Below are 27,888 nucleotides of genomic sequence, written 5' to 3' on the forward strand. Positions count from 1 at the left end.
GGTGATCCAGATCACAGACCGGAACCAGGACTTTTTAAAAGATTCTATCAGCAGGATAACTCACAAACCAATCAACGGTTTTGGACGAAACTTTGTAGAGTTGTTAGTAATGACCCGTTTTATTGTTGTCTTGACTTATTGCCTTACTGCTTTGTTTTGCATTTCCACTATTTTAATGTACATTGTCCTTGGGTATCACAAAAGTCCTTCAAATAAAAAAGTATTATTATTATTGTTATTATTATATTACTGTTATTATTGAAAGGCATTTACACAAGAGAGCCCAAAAAAGGATCAGAGACAATTCCCATCCAAACCATGGATTGTTTAGGAAACCAAAAGCCTGGAGGGACACTAAGGTTGAATCCCATTTCACCCCTTAGCCCTACGCCTTTCCCCTTCCCCTCCATTTCTCCGCGTTCACGTGTAGGGATAGTGGTGTCCCAATTCACATTAAGACAGAGGGATAGGCATAAGGGGAGGGGCTTTCTACCCTTCCAAACAGAGATTTTCTGAGGGCTCACTCTAAACGGAGGGCAACGACAGACCTCCCAGAGTGCATTGCGAATGCCTTTCAATATTGATGGCATCCACAACAGCACACAAATATGAGTATTTTCGCCGTAATTGACGGTTTGAAAGTGGTTATAATTATTCCATTGTACTAAGTTTTACATTGTCCCAATGTGTAGTGGGCATATTCTCCATGAAACACACGTAAAAAAATGTCTATTAATGTCATCACAATGCATGGAAGTGGAAAGTCTTGCGAGGGTCGCGCAACACCGTTGTCCTTTTTTAATTTGTTGCGAGAGTAATTACAAGCAATATCTTTGGTAAAGAGGTTGGTGTTGAATGCTATGGGTGTCATTCCGTGCTTGTTGACTGCATTTCAAGCCCCACACCTTCCTGCTTCGTTTGAACGAACGAGGAGCAAGGGGAAGGCGTAGGGGTAGGGGTAGAAATTAGAAATGCGATTCGGCCTATGTTGTCATAAGGCAAAGACAAACAGACTAAGAAAAATCTTCTTTCCTCAAGTCATCTATCTTATGAATTCCTAACACTTGAACCTTGACCTCTCTGTACCCCCCTTTCCTGCCTCGTTCAGCACAGGCCAATTCATTTAACGACTGTACGTGTTTCACGAAAGTGACTATGTATGTGAACAATAAACTATCCTTGTATCCTTGTGCTCTTGTATCCTTGTACCCTTTTGTTCTTGTACCCTTGTGTTCTTGTCAATGCAACACTACAGTACTTCCGTTCTTCACTTTTGGCTATGTTTTTTGCCAGGCAGTAGATTCTCTCCTGCTCTAGGCTCTTTGATGTTACCACCATTGCGATGCCCCCGAGTCTGAGGAATAGTTTCTAAATCTGTGTTGTGGCACTCTCATGATAAGAGACAAAACAAAGTTTAGGATAGTAAAATAATGATCGGTCCAAATCATGGAAATTTTGCCCTGATACACTGTCTTGTGCTTATTGACTTGTTGAATTTTCAGATCAGTATCTTTTTAGCAATGGCGTAGGGGGAAAATACAGAGAGGCTGCATTCCAATATGCGACCTTGCGTCCTCCACTTGTGCTTGCGGCCTCGTACGACGTTGTAATGACATCACTGATAACAGCACTATATTTCAATATCTCGCAAAAGCTCAATTGTAAATGTTCTCATTTTCAAACAGGATTGTAAATAAAGAATAGTCCCCCAAAAATTGTTTTGGCTAGGCTGACAGCAGGGAAACTTAATTGTTTTCTCCACGGAGGCGAGGCATCAGCAAAGCAAGAGGCCACAAGCCCAAGTAGAGGACACAAGTTCGCATATTGGAATGCGCCCAGACACAAACAAACTGAAATCAATAGCCCTTCCCCTCTCTTTGGGGGCGGGGTTAAAAAAAAAGAAACCACCTAAACATTTACCAGAGTGGCCTCGTTAGTTAACCAGGGAGAGTTTTAGCACATTTCTCCTTTGGGCTGGCTAAGTAACTCTTGGGAAACTGTTAGCAGCCAGGGAGAGTTTCAGCACATTTGTCCTTTTGGGTTGGATAAGTTACTCTTGGGAAACTGATCTGGGAAAAGATTTGGGGTTTTGAGGTTTACCAGATTAAGATCCTTCTGTGAGCAACCATTCAGAAAGTTATATAAAGACCTGTGTTTGCAGAAATCTCTGCAACCCAACTGAACTCAGACAGAGAAGAACTTGGGAGAGTTTGAGCAGCCAATAATGGCTGTGTATCGCATACCGGATGGGTTCAGTGACTTTGACATATTTGTCTTTGGCACTGTCCTGCTAGTTGAAGGTAAGTTTATCCTTATCCACTTGTGGCGAATGGTGTTTAGTAAGTGAAGAATTCTTGCACACCTCCTTGGTCAGGTGCGTAGGAGTGGAACCCCTAGGTCACCAATATTAAAGCAAAGAAAGCTCCCGCACACTGTTCACATTTGCATGGTTTACTGCAACGTTTTGGTCTACTGACCTTCTTCAAGCAATTCTGAAGAAGGTCAGTAGACCGAAACGTTGCAGTAAACCATGCAAATGTGAACAGTGTGCGGGAGCTTTCTTTGCTTTAGCGAATGGTGTTTACCTTCATGCATTTATGGGGCATGGTGTTTGTCATAGGCTAGTGCATCATAATGCATTGATGTGCATGATGTTTGTAATAGGCTAGCGTATCATACTGCATTGATGTGCATGGTGTTTTTAACCCCTTGGCGCAGCACTATGGCTCTCTGTAATGTCACAGCAATGTTGTTATGATGTAGTTAAGCATGTTCAGCAAGTGAATAGGGTCGCCTGCGACCCCTGCTACTAGACTAGCGCACTGAAATTCAGCTGTCCATGAAAACTTAGGGTGAAACAGTTTATGATATCACAGCAGTCGTGTTCGACTTAATACATTAATTCATATTATACAATAATATAATAACAAGTGTTATCAAAGAATACAAAGCAAACCACATCTTATGTACTTAAGACATACATGTGTGTAATTGTAGAATAACTACATTTCAAACTTTTACAACTTCTGTAAGTCACTACAGCCCTTACACTACATTACTGGGGTGCATTTCTGGAAAGCATAGTTGCTAACTACGTGAGCTTCTTTGTTGATTGCAATGCAATTTCCCATTGGCAACTACCCAAGTTGCTAACTGCTAACTACTTCACTTTCCAGAAATGTACCCCTGACCAGATACTCCTGTTTGAACTGTCCTTTCACTGAGTCCACTGATTCCAATGTTTACATTCTTTTACTCTGCAGGTCTTCTGGGACTTCTTCTTAACTCCATTGCAGCTCTGTCTTTTCTACTAGTTAAAGAGCAACGAGATCCCAGCAATTTCCTGGTGTTCAATCTGAACATCTCTGACCTCATGCTCAACATTAATGCTCTGGTTGGTGCCTATGCCACCTATTACAGGTAGAGCATGCATGTTCATCTTGATGCCTTTCCTAAAAAAAGTACATGTATATTAATCTATTTAAGCCTGAGACTGCGTATAAGCGCCACTGACCCAGATGCCTGGAGTGACACAGATGGTGCATTCAAACCCTTGAGATTTGAGTTTTTTTAGATGAGGGTCCTAGTTTTTGAATGCAACTTCATAGAGATATTTACGTTTTCATAGGCTGAGGGCACCTTTTCCCAAAAAGGGCTTAGGTATTCAGCAGGATTTTTTTTCAGGTGCCTTAGGCTTAAATGGGTTAAAAAAGACTGATGTTGTTCCATAGAGTCAGGCCACAGGGACAAGAGGGACTGTCTGTCAATTAAAGGCAAAGTCTTTGTAGTTAATTAATCACCATAACAAATTGGCGCTTGTTTAAATGGACTCTCTCCATCCCCGCTGCTGTGCGAACGCACACCACAAAGACCACTAAAGAATTTTGGCAGCAGTGTAATTTTTTTTTTTTAAAGACTTTTTTTATGGGCTTTTTTGTGCCTTTATTGATGATAGGACAGTAGAGATTGACAGGAAATCAGTGGGACAGAGAGATGGGGGTAGGGTTGGGACATGACCCAGGCCGGACTCGAACCTGGGTCTCCATGCAAGCCCAAGTGGGGGGCTTAAGGGTGGTTTATGCCTCGAGATCAGCGTCACTGCATCATGATGCAGTGAGCCGCGCAGTTAACGTAGTGAAGCCCCCCCCATCACGCAGGTACTCTGGGGCACCTCCCCAAAATTGTGTCTCGACGCAGGGAGCGACGGCGTGAAAGGGCGAAAATAGGTCTCTGATTGGTCCTCTCGACCAGCCTGCTCTGTCCTCGAGTCGAGAACAAGCGCTACTTCCTTGTTCTAACCTTCGTCGGTCTACGGACTGTGAGCTCTTCATTAAATAAGTTGCCCGTGCTTTGTTGTTTGATTTATTTACACGAACCAACGACAACACATGCGCTTGCAAGTTACGACGCTGAAGTTATTTGGACAGTTGAACAGTGGTTCCGAGGTCGAGGAAACATTCCGCTTCGTCCTCGACAAATGAGCCACTTCTTTGTTCCAAACTACTACTGTGGCTGCCAGTGCGATCAAACATGCACGTGATATAAAGATTTAATGTTTCATTTTCATTCTCGTCGAGTCTGTGATGCTAAAAAACAACCGACACGTCTAGTTTACTCTTTGTATTGAAGGCAGTTTCAGCGTGGAATGACATCGCGCAGACCGTGCTTCAAAACAGGGCATAAACAAGAATTAACTGCATCATGGCTGCGTCAAGCTCACTCTGTGGCACAAGTAGGAAGCATAACTGAGCCTTTAGCGTGCTGCGCCACAGCGCCCCCAACAGTGTAATTTTTTGACACTTGGGGGAGCTCCCATAAGAAACAAATGGGAAACTGTTGTAATATGTTTTAAAAAATCTTGTCAGGCATTTAACATCATTACGCTAATGCAGACCTCATTGCAACTTTTTGCCACAGAGTTTGGCCGTTTGGTATGGAGGGATGCAACATACATGGATTCCAGGGAGCAGTTGCTATTTACGCAACAATTAGCTTGCTTGCACTTGTTGCATGGGACAAGTATCACTACTGGTGTACTCGTAAGTACGTTTTTATTCCCCCTAAGATGAGGGCAATGTACTGGGAAGGAACTAGATCCTTTATTCAGAGCCATGGAAGCAAGAGTTAGGCTAATCCCATTGGCTTCAGTATTCCATTTTTACACAACAATGGCGGCTCATGGAGCCTTTGACACACAGATTGCCATTGACATAGTTCCGAATAGTTCCAGGACGTGAGTGTAAAACACAGAAAATGCAGTAAAGGTGAACGTAATTCATTTCAATTCATTTTTACGTCATCTTTGCTTGTTATGTAGTGGTTCTGTGTTAGTCTCCATGAATCTACATGAATCATGTCACCAACTGACTTCCTGTGCCCCTGGTTGTCACAGCTCTGAATTCCATGGCTGATTTTACTGTACATTTACATTACCTTTAAATGTGTGCTATTATGGATAAAAAGAAACTGAATCAAGTTGTTGATACAGTAATACATCAGAGTGAGGTGACGTGACACAGGGTTCGACCAGAGATCTTATAGACAGAGATACGTCATTCTAGTTCTTTTCTGGTATCCACTTTATGTCAGGTAAACGCCCCTTTAGAAGACCTTCGGTTATGAGACCTTCAGAGTCCTGAGGTTGAGAATAAATGGAGTCTCCCTAGCGCTGTAGATGGCGGTAGCGCACTTCTTGTACAAACACCTCAAAGCTAGAAGAAGAAGGAGGAGGAGGGGACAACACCCCCTTAGGAGACCCAACTCAACGATACTCCATCAAACCAAGATATCCCAAACCCCGCCCACCCAATGCAAAAACAACGTGCCAACGTCAGGTCTCCTAAGGGGGCGTTGTGCCCCCTTCTTCTTCTCTGTCCGTTGGGTTTGGTGGCAGCAACATGGATTGTGCACTATCGCCATCTAAGGGGCTGAGGGATCCCAGGTGCAGCGCTAAGGGAATTGCGGTGGTCCAAGGATTTATGTCCACACATGTACTCTAGGGGCGTAATTTATTCTCAAACTCGTTGGTCTCCTAAAGGGGCGTTCACCCGACGTGAAATGGATCCCGGAAATGATTCAAGATGATGTATCTTGATCTACTTAAGAAAATCTTTGCCCAACTTGAGCAAAGTCTTTTGCATTGGGTGGGCGGGATTTGGATCCTCTTTATTAATCTACCCTCTTTGGTTCAACTCTCTCAGAACAGGAATTGTACTGGGCCACCTCTGGGACCATGTGCGTGTGTGTTTGGGTGGCAGCCATCTTCTGGGCATCTCTTCCTCTACCATTTTTCGGCTGGGGCACGTATGACTTTGAGCCAATGAAGACCTGTTGCTGTCTGGACTACACCAAGGGAGACTGGTAAATCCTTATTACCGTTGAGAGAGAAATAAGCTAGCATAGCTTTGTTATGTTATCTTATTTTCACCACAGTAAGACAGGCTTGTAATGTGAATAAAAAGTAAGTGATCTGCATTGAAATGAGCAGTGTCAAATTAGCACCCATCAACTGTCATTTCAGTTGACAGGTGGTCCCTGAACATTTTTGGGGGGACAAAGTGGTCCTTGATCTGAAAATGTTGGCGTAGGAGTGACCTTTTCCCACTCCATGTGCACAAAGGTGTAGGAGTGGCTTGGAGTGGTGGGGACATTACAATAGCAAATTGTCTGGGTTTTCGCATTATGTTTGTGAAAAAGGGGTGGGCACGTGATAGGTTCATCTCAAAAGTGGAATGTACATGTCCCCACCAACCGCACCAAAACTTCCACAAGACTTCCATGGTGTTTTTAGCTGGACCTTCAAGGAGCATTCATGTTGTAGTAAAAAAAAGGTAAAAAGTCAGTGGATAGATGATGGTAGTACTTGGAGATGCCTACTTGGTGCCGGCATTAGATGGCTATTTGGTCTTCTAGAGAAGACTAGTAACTCAATTCTGTTTTCCTGAGATTTTATACCTATAAGATAGGCCTATAGGCAGGTCCGCTGACAGCTTTGGCAGGGACCGGGACAAATACATGTGAAACGGCCCCAAACCCAATACAAGCACTGTAATGAGGATCAAACTCTGGGCCCCCTCTCTCCCAGGGCACGGGACAAGTGACCCCTTTGTCCCCCCCTGTCGACTTCCCTGCCTATAGGTCACACTTTGACCATCTAAACTAGTGTTTCTTAACAGGGGCTCTACAGCCCCGCAGGGTGCGTTAGGTAGCCCTAGCGGGCCTTGAGTACGCTACAGCTTAGATGGGGTGGTGCTTAGTTGCCATTGGGGGGGCATTAGTCTTTTTTTATACTAAGGGGGGCGTTTACAGGCTTATGATGAGGTCAGGGGCATTGCAGGACTTATGAAGAGGACCAGGGGGCATTTGTTAAAAAAAACATTGATAACCGCTGGTCTAAACAGAGCTCTGCAAGGTCAAGCGCATGGTCCACATATGTTGGCATGAATTTTAATCTGGAATAGAAAAGACTGAGAGCACTAAGCTGAAACTGAAAGGCTGAAACAAAGCTCCCTAAGCTGTTTGTGTGAAAAACAATGTGATATTCTCTCCAAGAGCCCAAGCATTTACTTAGCAGCTACTGGAAATGCTCTACCTGATGCAAGATGCAAGATTTAATCAGGGTAGGTAGTCTAATCACTCCTCTCTCTTTTAGTTTTCAAATGCTACTCTTTAATTGCTAACACTACCCGTTTAATAGTAGATACGTATTACTATTGGGCTACGACTGGGCTACTATTTCTGACCAGCTTGAGGCCTCTTTTGCTTGTAGATTGTTGTCTGTTCTAGTTGAAATCAGTGACAATGTTTCATGAGGCTGTTTCATCATCCTCATCGCTTATGTTTTTTTCACATTTTAAACAAAAAAACGTTTGTTTTCCACAGGGGCTTCATCTCCTACATGCTAACAATAGCTACCGTCTACCTCTTCATCCCATTGCTGATCATGCACGACTCATATAACTCCATCTACGCATACTTCAAGAAGACCCACAAGTTCAAGGTACAGTACACAGCACCACACAATGTCTAACTGACTTCCCATTAAATGGTGATAATACCTTTTGAAGTTTGAGTGTGTAATTTGTTTAGAAGTTTATTTCCAAAATGTATGCAGTGTATTCACAAATGGTATCTTTTTCTTTCCAAGTATTCATTATGACTTAGAAATGTACGCTTTTATGAATCTGTGAATCTTCTTCATTTCCGGCATTTTAAATGGCCAGCTATAGACACCTTAAGCTTTAAAATCTTAATGTACTTTGGACGGACGTCAGATAAGTAAATATTAGTTCGTTAGGCCTACTTAAGAAATATTCTTGAACAGATCAGGTTTGGAAATGGGCAGCAAACATGTTGAAAATAGACAGCTAAAGATACATACTTATGCCTAGTGTTGTCATCTAGCAATAGTATAACGGCAAAGGTTTTGATAAAGATAATGATGCTGGTCTTGATCTTCTTTGAACAATAACGCAATAGCCGCTCAAAACAGACAAGCCAGGATTTCTAATGACTAAAATTGTCTTGATCTCATCTCTTCATGCAGTTCAACACCTCCATTCCAGAGCTGGCCTTGTTGATTATCTGGGGCCCGTACGCAGCATTTTTAATATACGCCTGTTTTTATGATGTCTCAATGGTTTCCCCAAAGTATAGAACGGTAAGAACAGTACACCTACATCATACACACAATTAAGCCAGCAGGGCTTGACATTAACTTTTTTTTGCTTGCCGGACACTGTGGCTAGTGGTTGTCCCGAGTCACTAGCCATCCAGCTATTCTACTAGCCAGAAATTAGGGTTTTTTTCTTGTTTTTTTATCATGACGCTGTATATCTAACCTCAGAAGATGAGCTGCTAAAAGCAAGAAGATGAGTGCATGGATTTCTACATGGAAATAAAAGAATAAATTGAAACTTTTAGAGATTTTTCTTGAACTTAAATACAAACAATAGAAACACACGGTACAAAGTGCAGAATAATACGCTATTCTGACGTCATAGAATAAGCTACCTGCTAAAACTACACAGCTATCGGCCCGAGTCACGGCTAAAGACCCCCCTTACGACAATCTGTGGAACGTTACCCCCCAGGACCATCTCAAGCGATTGTCGTGCAAGATTTCTTCATCATATGCAACGTTCTAAGATAGAATTTTGCCGGCTCCAAGAGTTGCAGATCGAACATCGTAGATATAAAACACAGTTTGATATTTACGACTCGAAATAGAATGTCGGTCATTGTCTCTGTGTTTACGATCAGGGATAAGATTGACAGTGGCCAATCTCTTTGTGTGCACTGCAACCTGACGTCAAAGTTGGACACAAAATCGGGAGTCGTGTAGTTTGAGTCTGGCTTTAGTGTCGTGAACCACCATGCTAAACAGAGCTTCTGTCATTTATATGTAACTGCTTTCAATACCAGCTAATTAGGGCTGTATTTGGTGAAATTGTTGTGCAATTTGTTGTTGCTCTGTTTTGCTGTAGATGCTTCCTTTGTGGGCGAAGACTGGTCCGATAATCCACGCTATACTTTACTCTTACACCAACAAGGCCTACAAAGGTGGAATCTGGCAGTTGCTGACGGGAAAGAAGGCAAAGAAAACCAAAACGTCTTAAAAAAAAAAACCTAAAATTAACAAGCCATTCCACTGTTAGTGATACATTTTGTGTGATTGGTCCCAAACTCTGGAACACTCTCTCACTTGCACGGTGTCAATGCACTTCATTCTCCGTCTCCAAACCTACCTTTTCACCATGTCTTACCAATCCTAGTGATAACTGATATGTGATTTTATGGTTATTATTGTTGTTTTATTGTTGTCTTGACTTATTGACTTGCTGCTTTGCTACTTTGTTTTGATTTTCCACAACGGGTTTGTTACTTTTATTTTGACCAGTTGTCATCGTTCTGTCTTAAACATTCAAGAAAGGTTTGTTATACATGTCCCATGAGATTTCATGAATACTTAAAGTGCAGTTTATGACCACTGCAATGAATGTGTTAGGAAGCAAACCGTACCATACAGTATTACTGCATTAGTATAGAGTATTAAGCATTACTGTTTCTATAAATATGGAATATGCATATTATGTACATATTATGGATATGCTTGTAGGGTGTTTGCTTCTGGCTTTTGCTCATACTGTAGCTGTGTGACCATTGTATTGCTTCATATTTTTTCTTGTAGTCACAGTACACATGTATGATCTCTGAGAAGAACTGACTTGGGACATGTCATGTGATATCAAGAAGCATAAGACAGGCCAGTTCATTGGCCAATGGGCTGTTGTTTTTTTCCCCAAAAGTGCCTTTCATGGTTCTTTTTTTTGTCAAACAAGTTTATCACTGTACAAACAAATAAAACCATGTGTTGTAAGGATATGGCCTTTTTATAGGCCTATCGTCAAACAAACGCCACTGTAATGTCCACCGGATAATCATAAACACTGGTGCCAGCCAGACAGCACGATTCACTGTCTGTTAAAATAGGAAGAGCTGTGTCTTATTTTGGGGGTACTCAGTTGTTTGCGTGGAGTTGGCTCTGTGCATTCTCCCCTCAGTTCTTGTCTTAAGAAATCTTTTCATAGTGTGGTGTGCCACTCTCTTAAGGCCTTCCCTTTAGCAGTCTTTTAATAGGAGCAGGACCGGATTAACGCACAGACTAGATATGGCTGCAGCCTAGGGGCCCCTACCTGCCAGGGCCCCCCAGATCCGACAAAAGTGAAAACTTGCAGAATTGTGACCAGATACATTTATTGAAAAACTCATCTGTCGAGTTGAGTGCAGTTGGTAGACATGGTACCCTTAATTCCTAGCTCCTAAATTATGACACTGTCTATGTAAATTTGTCAAGAAATTTGCCTTCCTGGGGGGCCCCACAGCAACCTGTAGCCTAGAGGCCCCAGGCCATCTTAATCCGGCCCTGAGTAGGAGCCTACGCAGTGTAGTGTGCCATTCTCTTAAGGCCTTCCCTTTACCAGTCTTTTATTAGGAGCCTACGTACGTACGGTAGTGTGCCACACTCCTACCTCAGCTGTCCCAGGCTGCATAGTACTGTACCTGTCTGACATAGTTGTGGCTATTTGGCCAACTCATGCAAAAGCCAGGCGCTAAGCAGATTAGCCAGCCTTGCACCAATCAGACGTGGGAAGTTGTTTTTTTTCTTGCTGACTTATGTAAGTGGTCATCATGGCGGCAGACAGTGATGGCTTCTCTCTCTGCATCAGCTAAGACCCTCTTTCTATCTCCCTGCACTGTCAGCTGACCCAGGTAAGTAGTTCATGTGTACTGAGCAGGTGATGAGGAAAGAGGTTATGCTACATAAAGAGAAAGGTAACTGGTGTTTGCACTGAGCTGTTGTCTACAGGGCTGGACTGTGGGGGAGGAATAGGGCCCAAACACTTTTGGCTTTAAGGGCCCCTTATAATTAGTGGCGCAAAACTGACTCCCCGGTGGGCCCACCACGCTCGTGGGCCCCTATTTTCAGGAATGTAAAAAAAAAAAGTAAAGATGTAAAAAAAAGTGAAACATTTCTGAAAATAGGGGCCCACGAGGGTGCAGTGGGTGTCAATGACGTGCAAAGTCAATATATCTCTGTATTCTGCCATACAAAGGCAAAGTGCAGTAACCGCATATTTTGACAAAATTGAGTTTAGGTTGAAAATGGTCTTGTAACTAAGCCTAATGCTGTGTCCAGACCAAGAGCGAACTACGCTGCCTGGTAGCGTGGGTAGCAGAAGAAGTTTCGCCTTGAATTCGCTGTATTCGCTCGAGACGCAGCATTGACATGTTTGGTTCAGCTAATCACATAACGGCTCTGGCTTGACAGCCTGGGACATTCGGAGATATGAACGTCCCAATTGGTTTTCGGCGAACAGCGTCAGAGCGAATTCGCCTGCGATTAGATTTAGTTTAATCGTCAAAATTCACTCTGGTTGCACAAGAAGCTTCGCTCCTGGCGAATTCACTTTGGTAGCGCAGGTCGCGTAGCCTGGTGAACCAGCGCCACCCGCTGGACGGCAAAATGTTTTGTCTACAGGTGGGTCTGGCCTCGCATAAGGATTCAATGAAGCCAGAATGCCATGAATCTGGCAAACCAATTACAACGCAAATATGTGTTTTGAATCAAAGCGGGCAGGGTTTTGAGGGAAGGTTGTTCTCATCAACAATCTTCGGATGTATTATGCATCGAGGCCAGACTAAATTAGACATCCACATTTAGTCTGGTTTATCAGGCTACAGGTCGCGTGCCCTCCATAGAGAAATAATGACTTCCGTCGCTTCGTTCGCTCCGTTCGCTCCTGGTCTGTACACGGCATTATGGTTCAAGTGTGCCCCATCCTAGAGATAGTGCTACTGTATGTCAAATTTGCAGCAACTACTACAATATCCAACCTAATATCAAGGCTTTCAATGTTGGCATAGTTATTGCACTTTGCCTTTGTAGGACAGTATTGACGCATTACATTTCATCATTATGGGAGATCAAAACTTCAGGAAAAAGTTGCGGAACCAACCCAGTCCAGATTCAAACCTAGCACAATACTTCACAGTACCCCCAAATATTGGAGCAAGAGGAGGAGGAAGAGGAGATAGGAGGAGGAGGAAGAGGAGATAGGAGGAGGAAGAGGAGATAGGAGGAGGAGGAGGAAGAGGAGGAGGAGGAGCAGGAGGAGGAAGAGGAGGAGGCCAGGCCCAGGGGAGTGAAGGAGGAGGAGGAGGTAGGAGAAGGAGGAAGAGGAGATAGGAGGAGGAGGAGGAGGAAGAGGAGACAGGAGGAGGAGGAGGAAGAGGAGACAGGAGGAGTAGGGGCCCAGGGCAGTGGAGGAGGAGGAGGAGGTAAGGCCCAGGGCTTGACAGCAGGTGGCAAGTGGGGACAGAAAATCAACAGGGCAAGAGGTGAGAGTTAAGCACTAGAGCTGGGAGGCGTCAGGAGACTGCCGGAGGATAATCCAGAGAGAAAACGCTGTTGTCACAGTGACACCGGAGCTAAGGAGGGACCTGGGTTATGTGAGGCAATGAATGACACTAACACAACATGGGCAATCAGGGCCACCACTGCTCTTAACCTCTTGATGCTGGATGCTGCGTATACGCTGCAGCGAAATAGCCGCAGCATTCAGGCTCATGAGATAAGACATTTTTTATTACCTCCGCCAAGGTTATGTTTTCGGTCACGTTTGTCTGTTCGTTTGTTTGTCTATCAGCAGGATAACTCAAAAACTAATCAACGGATTTGGACAAAACTCTGTGGAGTTGTTGGTAATGACCAATGAACAAGTGATTAGTCTGGTGGTGATCCGGATCACGAACCGGAACCAGGAGTTCTTAAAAGATTCTTCACCATTGTTGGCCATAAATATAAATGCCCCTAGTGACCGCAAATTGAATTGCGGACAGAGCGAATCTTGATATTCCAGTTTCCAACTCAACAAAAAGAAGGCAGAGAGACTTAAAATAAAAATAGGGTGTAACATAGTCAAATTTTCTATCAAACAGCGTCCTTAGCGGGAGGTCTGCACTCTCAGAGTGCATTCCAGTTAAAAAGAGCTGGATGAACATATCAAAATGCAAGAAGAGGAGGGTCATAGCTTTTAAATGCAACTCATTTCATGTTTTTATCTGCTTCGAGGGTTGAGATATTTAGGTTTTTATAGATTGAGGGCACCTTTTCCCAAAAAGGGTGTAGGCATTTAGCACGCCTTTTTTGCAGGTGCCTTAGGCTAAAATGGGTTAACCAGATCTGACATACGTACACAGGACACCTACCTACTACCTACTGGTTACTTACTGGCAGCTTTTGCTGCTTAATTGCCGTAAACAATACGTAGTTTTCACCCAGCCACAGAAAAAAAACATTTAGCCTTATGCGTCACAGACTGCAGCTTACAGGTCGGATAAACTCTGCCTGACGTTGGCAGCATTGCTCAAATAAAATGTTCAGTTTGACCCAACCAGAGCAATATGGTGTTGTTGCCGTCTATGCAGCCAACAGGAGAATAATAGGTGGATAGTGAATATGTCAGGTAAATGGGAAGTATTAATGATTATTAAAGTGATACTGTCCCATTTTTTGGAAATAAGCTTATTTTACACCTCCCCTTGAGTTAAATAATAGGGTTTTACCGTTCTCCTGTACTTTCAACCGTTCTCTGGGTATGGCAGTGCAAATTTTACCTCCATGCTAGCAGTTTACATTGAGTCCTATGAGACCAGCTCGCGGCTAACTGGTCTCATAGGACTCAATGTTAACTGTTAGCTTGGAGGTAAAATTTGCACTGCCATTACTAGAAAACGGTTGAAAGTACAGGAGAACTGTAAAACCCCATTATTTAACTCAAGGGGAAGTGTAAAATAAGCATATTTCCCAAAATGGGACAGAATGGGGTATCAAAATGGGTATCACTTTAAGTATGTTCTGACTGCCACAAACACCAAGAGAGAGTTTCCCTGTATTGGTAGTACCAATATTAAAATGCTGCTACAAAAGACTGTGCACCAAGTCTCCAAGACACCAAGCCTCCAAGACACCAAGACTCTAACACTGTAGGTATGCAGTCATTTACTGTGTTTACAGGACTGATTATGTTCTCCATTCTCCATGTCTCAATTCTTTTTAAATCAATTTATCAGTAAAATAAATAATGTTTTTCGTCCAGACAGGCCAAAGACTGAGTGAGAAGATACAGACACATTGTAAAACAAGCTGAATTAAACTCCATGCAAACTGCTTGCACTGACCCGCACGGATATTTCACAGAGAGGCATGCAAGGCCAGGAAGACACGGAGGAGCTCCCTTTTAATCCTTTTTTATTTTCGTGACATTTCCGGCCACCACCACGGCCATTCCTCAAACTTATTTCTCAGACTGAGAAATACCAACATGCTGCACACTAGAGGTGTCACGGTACACCAGTTATTGTGACACCCTACAGGTTAATTTCATCCCTGGCTCAGCTCCGGCCAATCCTGTATACACGTCAGATTACCTACCTCCCATGCACTTCTAAGAACCACACTCTCGCCTACGTATATTCGAGCGACACTCTCTGGACGTGCACGGCTAAATACACACTACTAGGAATAGCAACAACTGGAGCTATTTATTTCCCTTTCTCTTTCCTTCTTGGGACCAGCTGCTCTGACAGTGAATTGGTGCTTGCAGTGCAAACCTATAACGAGGCTGGAGGTGAAGCTTATTTTTAGGCGCTCTCACGGTTCTTGCGCAAAAGCTCTTTGTAAAATTGTTTCACAATACAGTATTTGCAACCATGGCCCCATTGTAAAACTTGTCCATTACTTACGAAACAAAGGTCGACATGCGTCTTATAAAAAAATGTGGCACAGAAGCACATTATTATAAATACGCCCAGTGTTCTCCTATAGACCCACTGTTCTCCAGTCCTCTAAGTGTCCGCACGCACAGACCGCAGGTGTGTCCATAACAGCAGTTTGGCAAGTGGAAACACAAACCCTTCTTGCCTTCTCGTCTATAACACACAGATGTGGATATTTCTCCAGTGAGTATGGATTCTTCATGATCATCAAAACAGTGCAACAGAGACACTACAGAAAGGCTACCCAACAGAATGGCTACCCAACAGCAAAGCAGTACAACAGAAACGCTAGCCACTGTGCTTGACCACACAAGTCTGCTGACCTTTGGTCACTCCTAGATGTTCGTCCTGCAATCTAAAAGCTCGTTGGTGGCGCTAACACACACAGCCAGTCCATAGGTCAGACAATACTATCTCAGGTCAAAGGTTAAACTAAAAAAAACACCCAGTTTTCATCTTTACCCTAACACGGTTCTCTTAACCTTGTTGCTCTACCCTGAGAGGACACTAGGCAGCCGAGGCCTAGTGGTTAAGGAGATGGACTTTAGATCAGAGGGTTGCAGGTTTGAACCCCACCCTTCCACTCCCTATCTCACTCCATAGCTGAGGTGCTCTTGAGCAGGGCGCCCACCCCCACCCTCTGTCGATCACCTACACAGCTCTCCTCCTGCCTAAAAAAAGGCCACTTCCATTCTGACACACACCCAGGCAACACAACCTGTTTGCCATCAGGCAGTAGGTTCGACCATTACTTCACTAATTAGTTTACTGCTACCATAGTTTTACTGTATTCCCATGTATTTACTACTGCAGTTAAGTCTCATTTGTGTTATGACCTGAAGTAGCCTCTTTTATGCCTCATTAAAACATATATATAATCATTTTTGGGGATTGAGGGCAATGAAAATAATCTGGATTAAATCATATTCACATCACTGTTTTGGGTGCTTCCTGGTCAGATGTATCAAAACAATGCTGTAGCTCACAAAAACATGCACATGCCCACACATGACGCGCCCACGCACACATACAAACATACACACACATACATGTGCGTACACACACGCACACACAGCAACAACACACACACACACAATCAGCAAACCTTATTGGAGAATATATAATGATACAGATATGTGCAAATTTTACCCAGTTTGCTGGAACCGGTGGTGTTGTTGACACACACAATGTTCTCGGGCTTGAGGTCCAGGTGGACGATGTCCTTGCGGTGGATGTACTGCATCCCCTCCAGGATCTGCTGCATGTAGCGCACGCTGGTGGGCTCCGTGTACTCAAAGTTGTCATCCATGATGCGCTCAAACAGCTCTCCACCTGCGATACTGCAGACATGATAAGATGATTGACTTTGGGTACCATTGGTTAGCTTCAACTGTGCAAGCCTGATTAACATCTTATTCTCTGGTTATTATGATTATCTGAGCAGCTTCAGAAAACAATTTTCATGGCCCAGCCCTGGCTTAGTCGGCTATAGGCACTGGACTGCTGTGCGGACGACCCGGGTTCGATTCCGGCCCGGGTCATTTGCCGATCCTTCCCCCTTCTCTCTCTCTCCCCACTCATTTCTTGACTCTTCTCCACTGTCGTGTCAAAAATAAAGGCAAAAAGCCCTAAAAAATGTTAAAAAAAATAATAATAATAATCACCTGACAGCATCACACAGTACAAGACCAGACAATCCTACTGCGCCTTTTCAACCATTATGAAAGAATCCTGGGTAACACTTTGTTCCTGCATAACACATTCATAGCAGCTGTTATAAAGTCTGCACGAAGCATTCATGATTGTTTCATGATCCATTTATACCAAACCTTTCATGAACCTATAGCGGACGGAAGGAAAGCAACTTGTCAAAAGAAAAGTTAAACAAAGTAGCATTGCAGGCTTTGCTCTGAACCCTTGATGATGACTGATTTTGACAAGTTACTGTCTTTTTGTCTTCAATGTCTATGAAAGGTTTGGTATGAATGTCTTACGTAACTGTCTTGAATCCTTCATGCAAAGTGTATAACAGCTGCCATGAATGTGTTATGCAGCGACATGTCAAGTAAAGTTTAACCGAATCCTGCATTGCACTGTTGCATCCAAACAATATTGCTCTAGCGTTGGTGTATTAGTGTTGTGAATGTAATGTTTTGAGCATAATAAATGAATAGCATACTGTAAATATGCTGGGTCTTAAATGGTGCACTTGTGCACTTCAGTGTTCATGTTTCAGTGCGTGTGGCGTATTAATTACACACTGAAACATAGTGCCCGAAGTGCACAAGTGCCGAATCTGAGACACAACAAAATACTGTAGCTTTGCCCCACACACAACACGAGGAACCCCCCTTTAATTTCCAAAGTGTCACGGTGCCAGCTCTCTCTCTCTCTCTCTCTCTCTCTCTCTCTCTCTCTCTCTCTCTCTCTCTCTCTCTCTCCTCTCTCTCTCGCTCTCTCTCTCTCTCCCCCCCCCTCTCTCTCACACACACACACACACACTCTCTCTCTCTCACACACACATACCATCACAACATTAGGAACCTCCCTTTAATTTCCAAAGTGCCATGGCACCAGCTCTCTCTCTCTCTCTCTCTACCGCTCTCTCTCTCTCTCACACACACACACACACACACACACACACACACACACACACACACACACACACACACACACACACACACACACACACACACACACACACACACACACACACACACAGAGAGACACACAGACACACACACACACACACACACTATTAGGAATCTCCCTTTAATTTCCAAAGTGCCGCGGTGGCCGCCCCACTCCCCTCGTTAATGAAATGGGGATGTGCTATGCTCTGGTGAGCTGTCTCTAATTCTGCTCAGCAACAGGTGGATTACATGGGCATTATCGCCCCAGAAAAATTAACTATCTTGCTATGTTTCATTTCTGTTTCAATTATCATTACTGTTGCTGCTATCATTAAAGCACTGGTAAACAAACATTATTTTTAAATACATTTAAAAAATTATGCAAGATGAAAAATGTATGACCAAAGCACAGTAAGTTTTGCAGCTAAAAAATTCTATTACGGTACTAGCAAATCAAATTGGCAGGCATGGAGAATGAAAGAGTGTATGAAAAGTGTAATCTTCCCAGTCATAAGGAATACTTAAAATTTGATGGTGGTGGTAAGAATTCTGGGTAAAAGGAAATAGGTGATAATTGTGAATGGGCAGCATGAATTCTGGAAATAAACTACTAAAAACATTACATACTACACCTTTAAAGGTATTCATTGTCTGTGAAGATTCTAATTCATCCTGCTGATGTTTTCCAAAGTTTCTAGAAGTCCAGTTGCTTACAATAACTTACCTACAGCTACACCACCACATTGTTGCTGCTCATATCAGCCAGCCTGTCTCAAATAAGAGAGAATGGCACCCTCGTGTGGTCAATTGTACAACATAGGCTAAGAAAGCCTAATGGAGGCCTACAGTGTAGATCAAGGGTCACCTAATAACAACTTTTGTTTACAACCTCCTAACAGCCCTTGACAAAAATGCTGCTGATGACATCAAATAAAATCCTGTGGCGCGCTATGGTAGCTATGGCAGGTGTTGTTATGACGGGGAGAAAGTTCATGGACATTTTCAAACATTTTTTTTAATGCAGCTGTTTTTTTTTGCCAAAGGTAGTCTTATCTATAGCTAACCTACATACATAGGCGTAATCATAATGTGATTCATATATGACTTGACGCTGACAGCAAACACTCAAAACATCATTAAAAATGCAGGCAACGTTTTTATTGCTTAGGCAACACAAAAGGTCCACAGTGTGCGACTGTGACATAACAAAGAGTAGCCTAGGCCAGTGGTTTTCAAAGTGGGGGCCGGGGACCCCTGGGGGCCGCGAGAGCTTGCTAGAGGGCCCGCGGCTGGTTGGCAGGAGAAGAAAGCAAAAAAAAAATGTATATTTGAATGAATGAAATCACTAATGTAAACAATATTCCCATTAGCAACGAGCTGCATTATAATTATCTATTGCATCTCTGAACAGTGGGTCACAGACATAGACTATAGTTGTGAGAGGGTGCACACAGTAAAAAAAATACTGTGGCATGATGCGTGTAAGGGGAGCCTCTGGAATATACCAGTAGGGCCTACTTTGGGGGCCTTGTCGGGAACCCCTACCTAGGCTAGGATGCAGACAGTACCCCTCATGCCATCAGAATTATGAAACATGTTCCATAGTCGTGGATTATTGTGAGAGTTGCGTGGCAGTGCGCGTTGGGGATTCCATTCACTTAGCCTATGTAATAATTACACTTGACGTGATAAAAGAACTCGAATTTTAACGGGATCACGCGATTGGTGGGGGCATAATCAGCTTGCCTTACCTGGTGGTCTTCATTCTCTCCCTAGTCTGCCTCCGTTTTCCCTTGGCGTACGTACAACGCCAACTTCGGGCCGTTTAGGCGCTCATGCAATAACATCGCAGTTGTTGAGACGCCGTCTGGGATGGCAACGGTAGGCATTTGATTTTTTTTGATGGGCTAGCTGCCAAACCATCAACATTCTATCAAGTGAATTACGAGTTTGTGTCTAATTAACAGACTAGGCCTAAACAAAAACAACGAGTCACATGTTGCCCGCTGCTGTTGTCTTCGTAGGCCTGCGGTGTAGGCCTAGCGCAAGGCAGTGATGTAGTCAAATGCCCAATAAACTAGGCCTACATGTTTTTTTGGAGGGGGTTTTACAGGCCTATCGTAGGCTACCACTAGGGGTAGCAGCGTAACTTAGAACTTAGTCATATGAAATGAACTAGAAATAAAAATAATATAAAATAAAAAAGCACGATCTGAATACTGTAATTGACATGAAGAAATAATGTTTCACAGCAAGAACCCAGGACTGGGAGACAGTCTGGCCTAAGTAAACAACAGACCGTCCTACCAGGCACGGGGACTAGGAGCCCTGATGTTGTATCTGCCACAGGCATCACTACAGATGTTGGAGAGGCAGACAAGAGTCGAATACGGGGAGAGTTAGATTCCTGGTAAGTCGGCATGGCAAACATGATGTGGGTAGAGGAGATCCGTCAGATGGTTTATCTGACACTTGACTTGCGTAATTAATTATATCTGACTGTCAAAGAAACTATAGGCCTAAACCTCCAGCCCATTCCTGTGATGATTTATAAAGAATTCTTTTTCTACAGGACCTCAAATTCTTTGTCTAAAATATTTCAGCATTATGCTGTTAAGTGTTTGCTTGTTTGTTTGTTTGTTTGTTTGTTTGTTTGTTTGTTTGTTTTGCATGCATTCTCATGTCCAAAATTGCACTAAGGGCCTACTGTAGTAATAGGCCCACTTTAGGATAGCATACTGCCTCAAGCCTACTTTAAAAAATTGCACTTTTGATAGTGTGTAGTCTAAGGAAGGATATTTTTCACAATTTGCACATTTATATTAGGTGTTGTTTAATTTCGCTATAGCTACCACTTAGGGCTGCTCAATTATGAGAAAAATATCAAGATTATTTCAGTCAATATTGATATCATAATATTTTTAGACAATATTTCTTTTAAAGACAAATTCATTGTGCTAAACAATTTACAATCTCCTCCCTTCAGCAGTTGGGGGAGTGGAGTGGGAGGAGTGTAGGGCCATAGAGAAACACACAGTGGTGTTCTGCATGAGTGTTGGGTAGCAAGTCTACTCTGTGCTCGCAATGGCTCAAGTGGAGGAGAATGCATTGCGCTTCGCATAATCTATTGGCAGCATAGACATTTTACAAAAATATTGTTTAAAATCAATATTATGAAATTTGATATTGTTTGACAGCAATATTGATATCACGATATTAATACGATATATTGCACAGCCCTACCACTTGAGTGTAATGTGGTGCAGTTCCACATGTAAAAATATATTCACTCACTGATCATATAAAAATATATTCAGTCACTGGCACGTTTCCGTGACGTTTCGGGTAGAAAACCTTCTTCAGACGTCTGAAGAAGGTTTTCTACCCAAAACATCACCGAATTTTTTTAAAAGTCAATGTGATCAAAAAAAATCCTGGTTGCAGCGGACTTTTTTTTTATCATGTTTTCTAAAGTGCTCTAACCCCACACTGCTCAAGGGACTGTAACCAATACCCTGAAAAATATATATTTTTAAAGCATCAGCTAAGTGTAATGTAATGTGTTCTCTGTCTGTGTTGTGTGTTATGTGTAGTTTTAGTGAGGCTAAGAACATGGAGGAATTGTCAGATCTGGCGCCCTCTGACGCCCAGGTGGAAGGTGAGATAACAGTCATGTCATGTGTCAGTGTGTCAAGTCAAGTTTAACATACACACACAAGTCAAGGCTGAATAGGTGTTGATATAAAAGAAAGAAACCAGACTATGGACAATACTCTGTCTGTGAAGAATTTTGATACAATGAAGATTGTAAAATACTTAAATTGGTCAATTTGTTTGTCCTTTTTATAGCATTTAAAGTTGTCTATGAACGTGAGAAGATGGCAATGCTTGGTGGTCAACCATCTATCCTTGCGACACTCAATGCCGGGAAGACAAGCTCACAGTTCTCAAATCTGAGTGATGAAGGTACAGTAGACAACTCAAAATAACTTCCAGCATGTACAGGGAAAAAAAACCAAAAGCAGCTATGGCCTGCTTAACCGTTTTTTCTTTCAAGGGTAGTTTTAACTTTTCAAGTCATTTTGAAACTTGAAATGTTAGCTTTTAATGTTTCTGACATATACTATTTACTTTTTTACATTGCATTTTTTTTCTACCTTGCCTTTTGATTTTTCAGATGAACACGGCTTCCACAAATTTCTCTCTGTAATGACAGACAGCGAAAAATTGTCTCAACTAATGGGTTTGTGAAATGTTGTCATAGAAAGATTTCTCATTCTCCACTTATCAGTTTTGTATATCAGTAGCATAACAAAAACCATCTCCTCATTTTCAGGCGATCCGGACTCTGAGACAGAAACAGAGTTTGTGAGGAATTTCAACAGCATTCTGAATCCAGAGGATGGGTGCAACAGTCCTCACAGAGAGGAGATCATGGGGTAAACCAGTGGTTCCCTACCTTTTTCAGCGGAGACCACTTTTGGATTTAGGAATATTTTCACGACCCCCCCCCCCCCCTTAATATTGCTAGATTTTCAATCACTAGTTTGTCCGCTAATATTGCTTGAAATTCACTGGACAGCAAATACATCTATTAACCATACAGATCAATACAAGTCTCATTTGTCCACAACCCCCCAAGGGGTCCTGGCCCCCAGTTTGAAAACCACTAACATTCATCATAGTGCTGAGCTTCTTTCAAATAGAAGCCAATTACCCATTTTATTGTTGTATAAATAGCATGTTTACACGTGTATTACTTGACTATAACACTATCTACTAACTAAACAAGTGTGCTGCAAAATATGGGTTATCTGTAGAGCTCTGAGAGCTTTCCAGAGGCTTTTAATTGACCAACATCTGGGTGTATTCCTGGGGGCTCGGTTGCAGCCCAGGTGAAGGACCACTGATCTAATGCAAATTGATTTTGTTTCTGGCTCCAGATTCTATCGGAGATCAAACATTTCTGAACTTTTTGATGTCTTCCAAACCGAGGAGAAAGACTGCAACGTGCTCAAGTACTATGCCAAAGGAGCAAACCTGTCAGGACTACACTCCAAACAGCTGGCCAAGTACATGATACCAGCAGGTCAGTAACCAGTGTCACCACACACACACCAACACCACCATCAACTTAAAGGCAAGACAGTGTCTGGCCCAGGGGGCCATCATTTCTTCATCCGCCCCTGACTATATTGTCTCTATTTTTTTTCTTTCTCAGACCTCACTGAGCTTTTTTTCCCCCTACAAACTATGATTCAAGCGAAAGGGAGTTTTTCCTCACCCCTGATGCCACTAGGGGCCGCATCTGAGCGCCCAATCTCTGTGTGACTATCTATGACTTATGCTAGGCCCAGCCACTATGGACCTTACGCATCTAAGAATCCTGGTCCTAACCTACGTTGACCTTATGACTCTACAATCTCTATCTATCTCTTCTTCCTCTGCCTTCCTGCTATTTCTGCCTCTCCTCTATACCTCTCCTTTTAAATCCATCTCTAACAATGATGTTTTTTTCCATTTGTTAAGCACTTTGAGTTACATGCCTTGTATGATACAGTGCTATACAAATACAATTATTATTATTATTATTATCTATATTGTGTGTTTAGGTTATGAAGACAGGAACAGCCCTTATTCTATACGCCCGTCCCTAAAGGCCAACTACACACCACACAAGTCGACCAACCCAGACCACCAGCAGGACAAGCAGCCCCTACCCCACGGCCGCAGGGCAACAACAAGCGGCAGCATATTCGGCGGAAGAGCAAGCATGGGCCACAGAATGACCATATGCGTCAAGATTGATGAGGAAGATGAGATTGATTTGGTGAAGAAGCCTGTCAGAAAGGTACCAGTAGCCTACGTCACCCACTGCCATGGGGGATACACTTAACTCAATCTCACACTATTATCACACAAATTAAAAGGTAACACTTCATATACCGACTCCTTGTTAAGCATTAGTTATGCATTTGTTAAGCATTATTCAAACCTTAGATAACCCTTTGTAAAATGCTTGTTAACCATTATCTCTTTATTATTTCTCATTACTTAATCATTAACATACACTGTTGATGGTTTTTGATACTGATACATGTTGTGAGAGAGTTGGGGAAGGATTGGCAAATGATACAGAAACCATTATTATTTATTATTATTATTATTATAATCATCATTTGTCAATCCTTCCCCGACTCTCTCACACACATGTATCAGTATCAAAAAACCATCAACAGTGTATGTTAATGATTAAGTAATGAATAATAATAAAGAGATAATGGTTAACAAATGTCTTACAAAGGGTTATCTAATGGGTGCATAACTAATGCTTAACAAGGAGTCGGTATGAAGTGTTACCGATTAAAATGAGTACTGTCTGAATACTACAGTACACACCAAATACTGCCATCATTCTGTTTCAAATCGGAATATTCCTTGCATGTATGTACGTAATAATGCTCACTGTCACAGGCGTGATGGGTAAGCGGTTAGGGCATCAGACTTCCGACCCGCCAGGTTGGTGGGGGGCGGGGTAATTAACCAGTGCTCTCCCCCATCCTCCTCCATGACTGAGGTACCCTGAGCATGGTACCATCACGCCGCTCTGCTCCCTTGGGGCCCCGTTGTGGGGCTGCTCCCTTGCCTGAGTGAGGCGTAAATGCAATTTCGCAGTGTGCACTTGTGTGCTGTGTCACAATGACAACAGGAGTTGCAGTTTCCCAGTTGGGCTTTTGGCTGGCGGGCCCAGACTATTCTGCCCTACAAAGGCAAAGTGCAGTAACTACACCAACATTGAAAGTGTGAAAAATGCCTTCAAAGGTTGGATATTGTAGTTGCAGCAAATTGCAATATCAAAAAAGGGAAACATTTGGACTATCGTCACAAGATTTAGGGGCTGTAATGAAGTCCATTTTCACTCAATTATTTGTGACCTTTTATGTAGTTACTGCACTTTGCCTTTGTAGGGAAGCGATCGTACTGCTGTGATGTTCCTTTTGCATTTTCACCAGGTATGCTGCCCACTGAGCGGCGAGCGAGAAGGGGCAGAGGTGAGGCAGAAGACCACACCAGTGAAGATCAAGGTGCCCCTCACGGTGAAGAACAGGGAGAAGCTGACCTATGACGACACTAGCCAGATAAGGAAGAAGGTAGGCTAACAAAGGGCTTCCCAAACCATGACAAGGCTCCCATATACTAGTGGTGTCGACAATAATTGATTCAGCAATGCATTGCAATGCGGGGCAGGGCAATTCAATAATTGATTCAGCAAATCCCATAATCGATGCGGCTATTTTTTCAAGTTCAATTACTTCCATGGGCATATCCGGAGCGAATGAACTTTAAATGAAATTAAAGTACTTCAAAGCATTGAAAACTGCAGGACTGATACACACAGCAGCCATTAAAATGTTGTTCAGTATCTGTCAGCTTGTATTGCCTCATGATTTCTGAAACATTTGCCTTGTTTTCAGTAGAAATGTGACAGAAGAAATGTGATGCATTGCAATGCATTGAAGAATCGGAACGAACTGATTCGAATCGAATCGTTACCTGCCGAATTGTAATCGAATCGAATCGTAAGGGCAGTGCCAATGCACACCACTACCATATACCGGTTAATTCCAGCCCCTTACATGGGTTGACTCGTGCCCCACTATTTTAGTAGTAATGTTCAGAGGCAGTAGATTATTATAATGCTGTTGAGGATTTTGTTTAGCTTATTTTTGGATGATTTTTGTTGACGTTAGTTACTCGCTTTATTAAATAATTCACTTACTTTTGCTAGATACTTTTCCTGCCAACTTGCTGCGGCCCCCCTAGACTGGCACCCGCTGGCGGCCTCCCCAGGGGTCCCTGGCCCGCACTTTAAAAACTGGGAACACTGGGCTAACATACACATACATAACTAACATACACCCATAACCAAATAATTGTAATTAATTATTTAATATTAATAATTAATTACACACACACACACCCATCATTTCCGGGCTGTAGGGCCACAACATTTTTCTGATGCTTTGAACCCCTGCGACAACGGCAGTACTTGGTATGATTTATTATTATTACGTTTGAAAAGCATTAAGTGAAAGGATTTTTCTCTGGAGCTATTGTTGCGTCAATATCCCATGTTACATGAATGAGTTGCGGCCTATTTACGTAGGTAGGAAGTGTTGGAGACACGCTCACACTATCGCCTAATGATTCTCACAGTTTTTAGGTGCTGAATCCCACATCCCACAGTTTCGAGCATCGCACTTCGTTAGCATAGGTGACAAAGTGCTACGACTTAGTATTTTTGAAAGTCTTTGGTTTGCTCTCCTCTTTCTTGCTCTCCTCTCTGGAGCAGTACTTGGTATGAAATATATTATTATTACATTTAAGTGAAGGGAGTTTGCTTTTGAGCTATTGTTGTGTGAATATCCCATGTTACATGATTAAATGGGTGAGCGGTTAGGGCGTCAGACTTGCATCCCAGAGGTTGCCGGTTCGACTCCCGACCCGCCAGGTTGGTGGGGGGAGTAATCAACCAATGCTCTCCCCCATCCTCCTCCATGACTGAGGTACCCTGAGCATGGTACCGTCCCACCGCACTGCTCCCGATGGGGCGCCACTGAGGGCTGCCCCCTTGCACGGGTGAGGCATAAATGCAATTTCGTTGTGTGTGTTTCGTTGGAGTTTCCCAATGGGCTTTCACTTTCACTTTAAATGATCACATAGGGCAGCCATGGCCTAGTGGTGAAGGATAGCCTTTCAATATGGGGGTTGTAACTTCGAATCCCACTTGACCTCCCCCTACACCTCCATCCATGGCTGAAGTGCCATTGAGCAAGGCACCTAACCCCACATTGCTCCAGGGAGTGTAGCCAGTAACCTGAATGATAATAAATGTAAGTCGCTCTGGATAAAAGCGTCTGCTAAATGTAATGTGATCTACATCTCTCTTGCTCTCCTCTTTCTGTGCGCAGGCTCAGCAAGGGGTGAGCGAGTACCTGCGCACCCAGGTGCGCGCCAAGAGGCAGGACACGCTGCGCATGTGGGTGGCCCTGCAGGGCTCCTACTCCACGCTGGCCAACTACAACACCTACCCGGAGACCTTCTCCACCTACAGCTGGAGCTGGGGCGCCCGCCGGAACCTGGTGGAGATCAACGAGCTGACGCACGGCCCCGCCGCCGCTGCCGCCGCCGCCGCCCGCATGGCCGACAAACCCCACTTCACCAAGCCGAAGCTGATGAGGAGCTTGAGACAGTCTTTCTAATGTTGGGGAAACCATAAAGTAAAACATGTGTATTCCACTCCTGGTATTTTGTGGCGTTTGTTGCACATGCTTTCAGCTGTGGCCTAGTGCAGGGGTGGGGAACCTTTTTCATTCGAGGGGCCACTTCAATTTCATCCGAGGGCCATACTATGAACACGAACCAGGATTTCCCCCTGCACTTTAGGCCTATATTGAAGGCAGCCACCATTAAAACAGACCCCACCTTCTCTAGGTCCCCTGAAAATAACTTAATTGTATTGCAAATGTATTTTCTAAGATTCCATTACAAAATATGTCATTATTTCATGTGAAGCTACATAACATTGCAATTACATCGGGGGCCTTCCCCACCCCTGGCCTAGTGTAAGGAGGTGGGTTTTAGATCAGAGGGTTGCAGGTTCAAATACCTTCCTCAATCCATGGCTGAAGTGCCCTTGAGCAAGGAAGGCACCTAACCACATTGCTCCAGGGACTGTAACCAATATCCTGTAAGTCGCTTTGGATAAAAGCGTCAGCTAAGTGCAATGCAATGTTACGTAATTTTTATGCTATGTTATATAGCAACAACGTTTTTTTAAAAAAAAAACTTCGCTAATTTACTGAAGTATATTTTGGAAGACTTAATTGTACTTGACTGGAGTTTTTAAACATGA

At 43.2% G+C, this 27,888-nt stretch overlaps 2 protein-coding genes across 2 annotated transcripts; both read left to right on the forward strand.

Annotated features, from left to right (window-relative positions):
- The first annotated feature begins 1,980 nt into the window (after window positions 1-1,980).
- On the forward strand, window positions 1,981-10,154 carry LOC134467321 (RPE-retinal G protein-coupled receptor-like). The gene is made up of 7 exons (XM_063221218.1): window positions 1,981-2,300; window positions 3,264-3,420; window positions 4,918-5,039; window positions 6,201-6,360; window positions 7,882-7,999; window positions 8,546-8,659; window positions 9,486-10,154. Exons 1-7 carry the CDS (start codon window positions 2,225-2,227, stop codon window positions 9,615-9,617), a joined length of 879 nt encoding a protein of 292 aa, XP_063077288.1. The 5' UTR covers window positions 1,981-2,224; the 3' UTR covers window positions 9,618-10,154.
- Window positions 10,155-19,838: 9,684 nt separating this feature from the next.
- Window positions 19,839-27,272, forward strand: LOC134467322 (uncharacterized). Its single transcript, XM_063221219.1, has 10 exons — window positions 19,839-19,853; window positions 20,225-20,382; window positions 21,566-21,630; window positions 21,822-21,938; window positions 22,150-22,215; window positions 22,309-22,411; window positions 22,916-23,061; window positions 23,585-23,823; window positions 24,986-25,123; window positions 26,945-27,272. The coding sequence occupies exons 1-10, from the start codon at window positions 19,845-19,847 to the stop codon at window positions 27,233-27,235; spliced, it is 1,332 nt and encodes a 443-aa protein (XP_063077289.1). The 5' UTR covers window positions 19,839-19,844; the 3' UTR covers window positions 27,236-27,272.
- The last annotated feature ends 616 nt before the right edge of the window (window positions 27,273-27,888 follow it).

The sequence above is a fragment of the Engraulis encrasicolus genome, chromosome 17, assembly GCF_034702125.1.
Source record: "Engraulis encrasicolus isolate BLACKSEA-1 chromosome 17, IST_EnEncr_1.0, whole genome shotgun sequence".
Classification (NCBI taxonomy): domain Eukaryota; kingdom Metazoa; phylum Chordata; class Actinopteri; order Clupeiformes; family Engraulidae; genus Engraulis; species Engraulis encrasicolus.

What these genes read in the sequence shown, in the direction of transcription:
- LOC134467322 (XM_063221219.1), top strand. An exon ending in CAAGTACATGATACCAGCAG is followed by an intron (nt 23,062 to 23,584) that starts GTCAGTAACCAG and finishes TTGTGTGTTTAG; the next exon opens with GTTATGAAGACAGGAACAGC. An exon ending in CTAGCCAGATAAGGAAGAAG is followed by an intron (nt 25,124 to 26,944) that starts GTAGGCTAACAA and finishes TTCTGTGCGCAG; the next exon opens with GCTCAGCAAGGGGTGAGCGA.
- LOC134467321 (XM_063221218.1), top strand. Translation starts at nt 2,225, where the DNA reads ATGGCTGTGTATCGCATACCGGATGGGTTCAGTGACTTTGACATATTT. An exon ending in CACTGTCCTGCTAGTTGAAG is followed by an intron (nt 2,301 to 3,263) that starts GTAAGTTTATCC and finishes TTTACTCTGCAG; the next exon opens with GTCTTCTGGGACTTCTTCTT. An exon ending in GTATCACTACTGGTGTACTC is followed by an intron (nt 5,040 to 6,200) that starts GTAAGTACGTTT and finishes CAACTCTCTCAG; the next exon opens with AACAGGAATTGTACTGGGCC.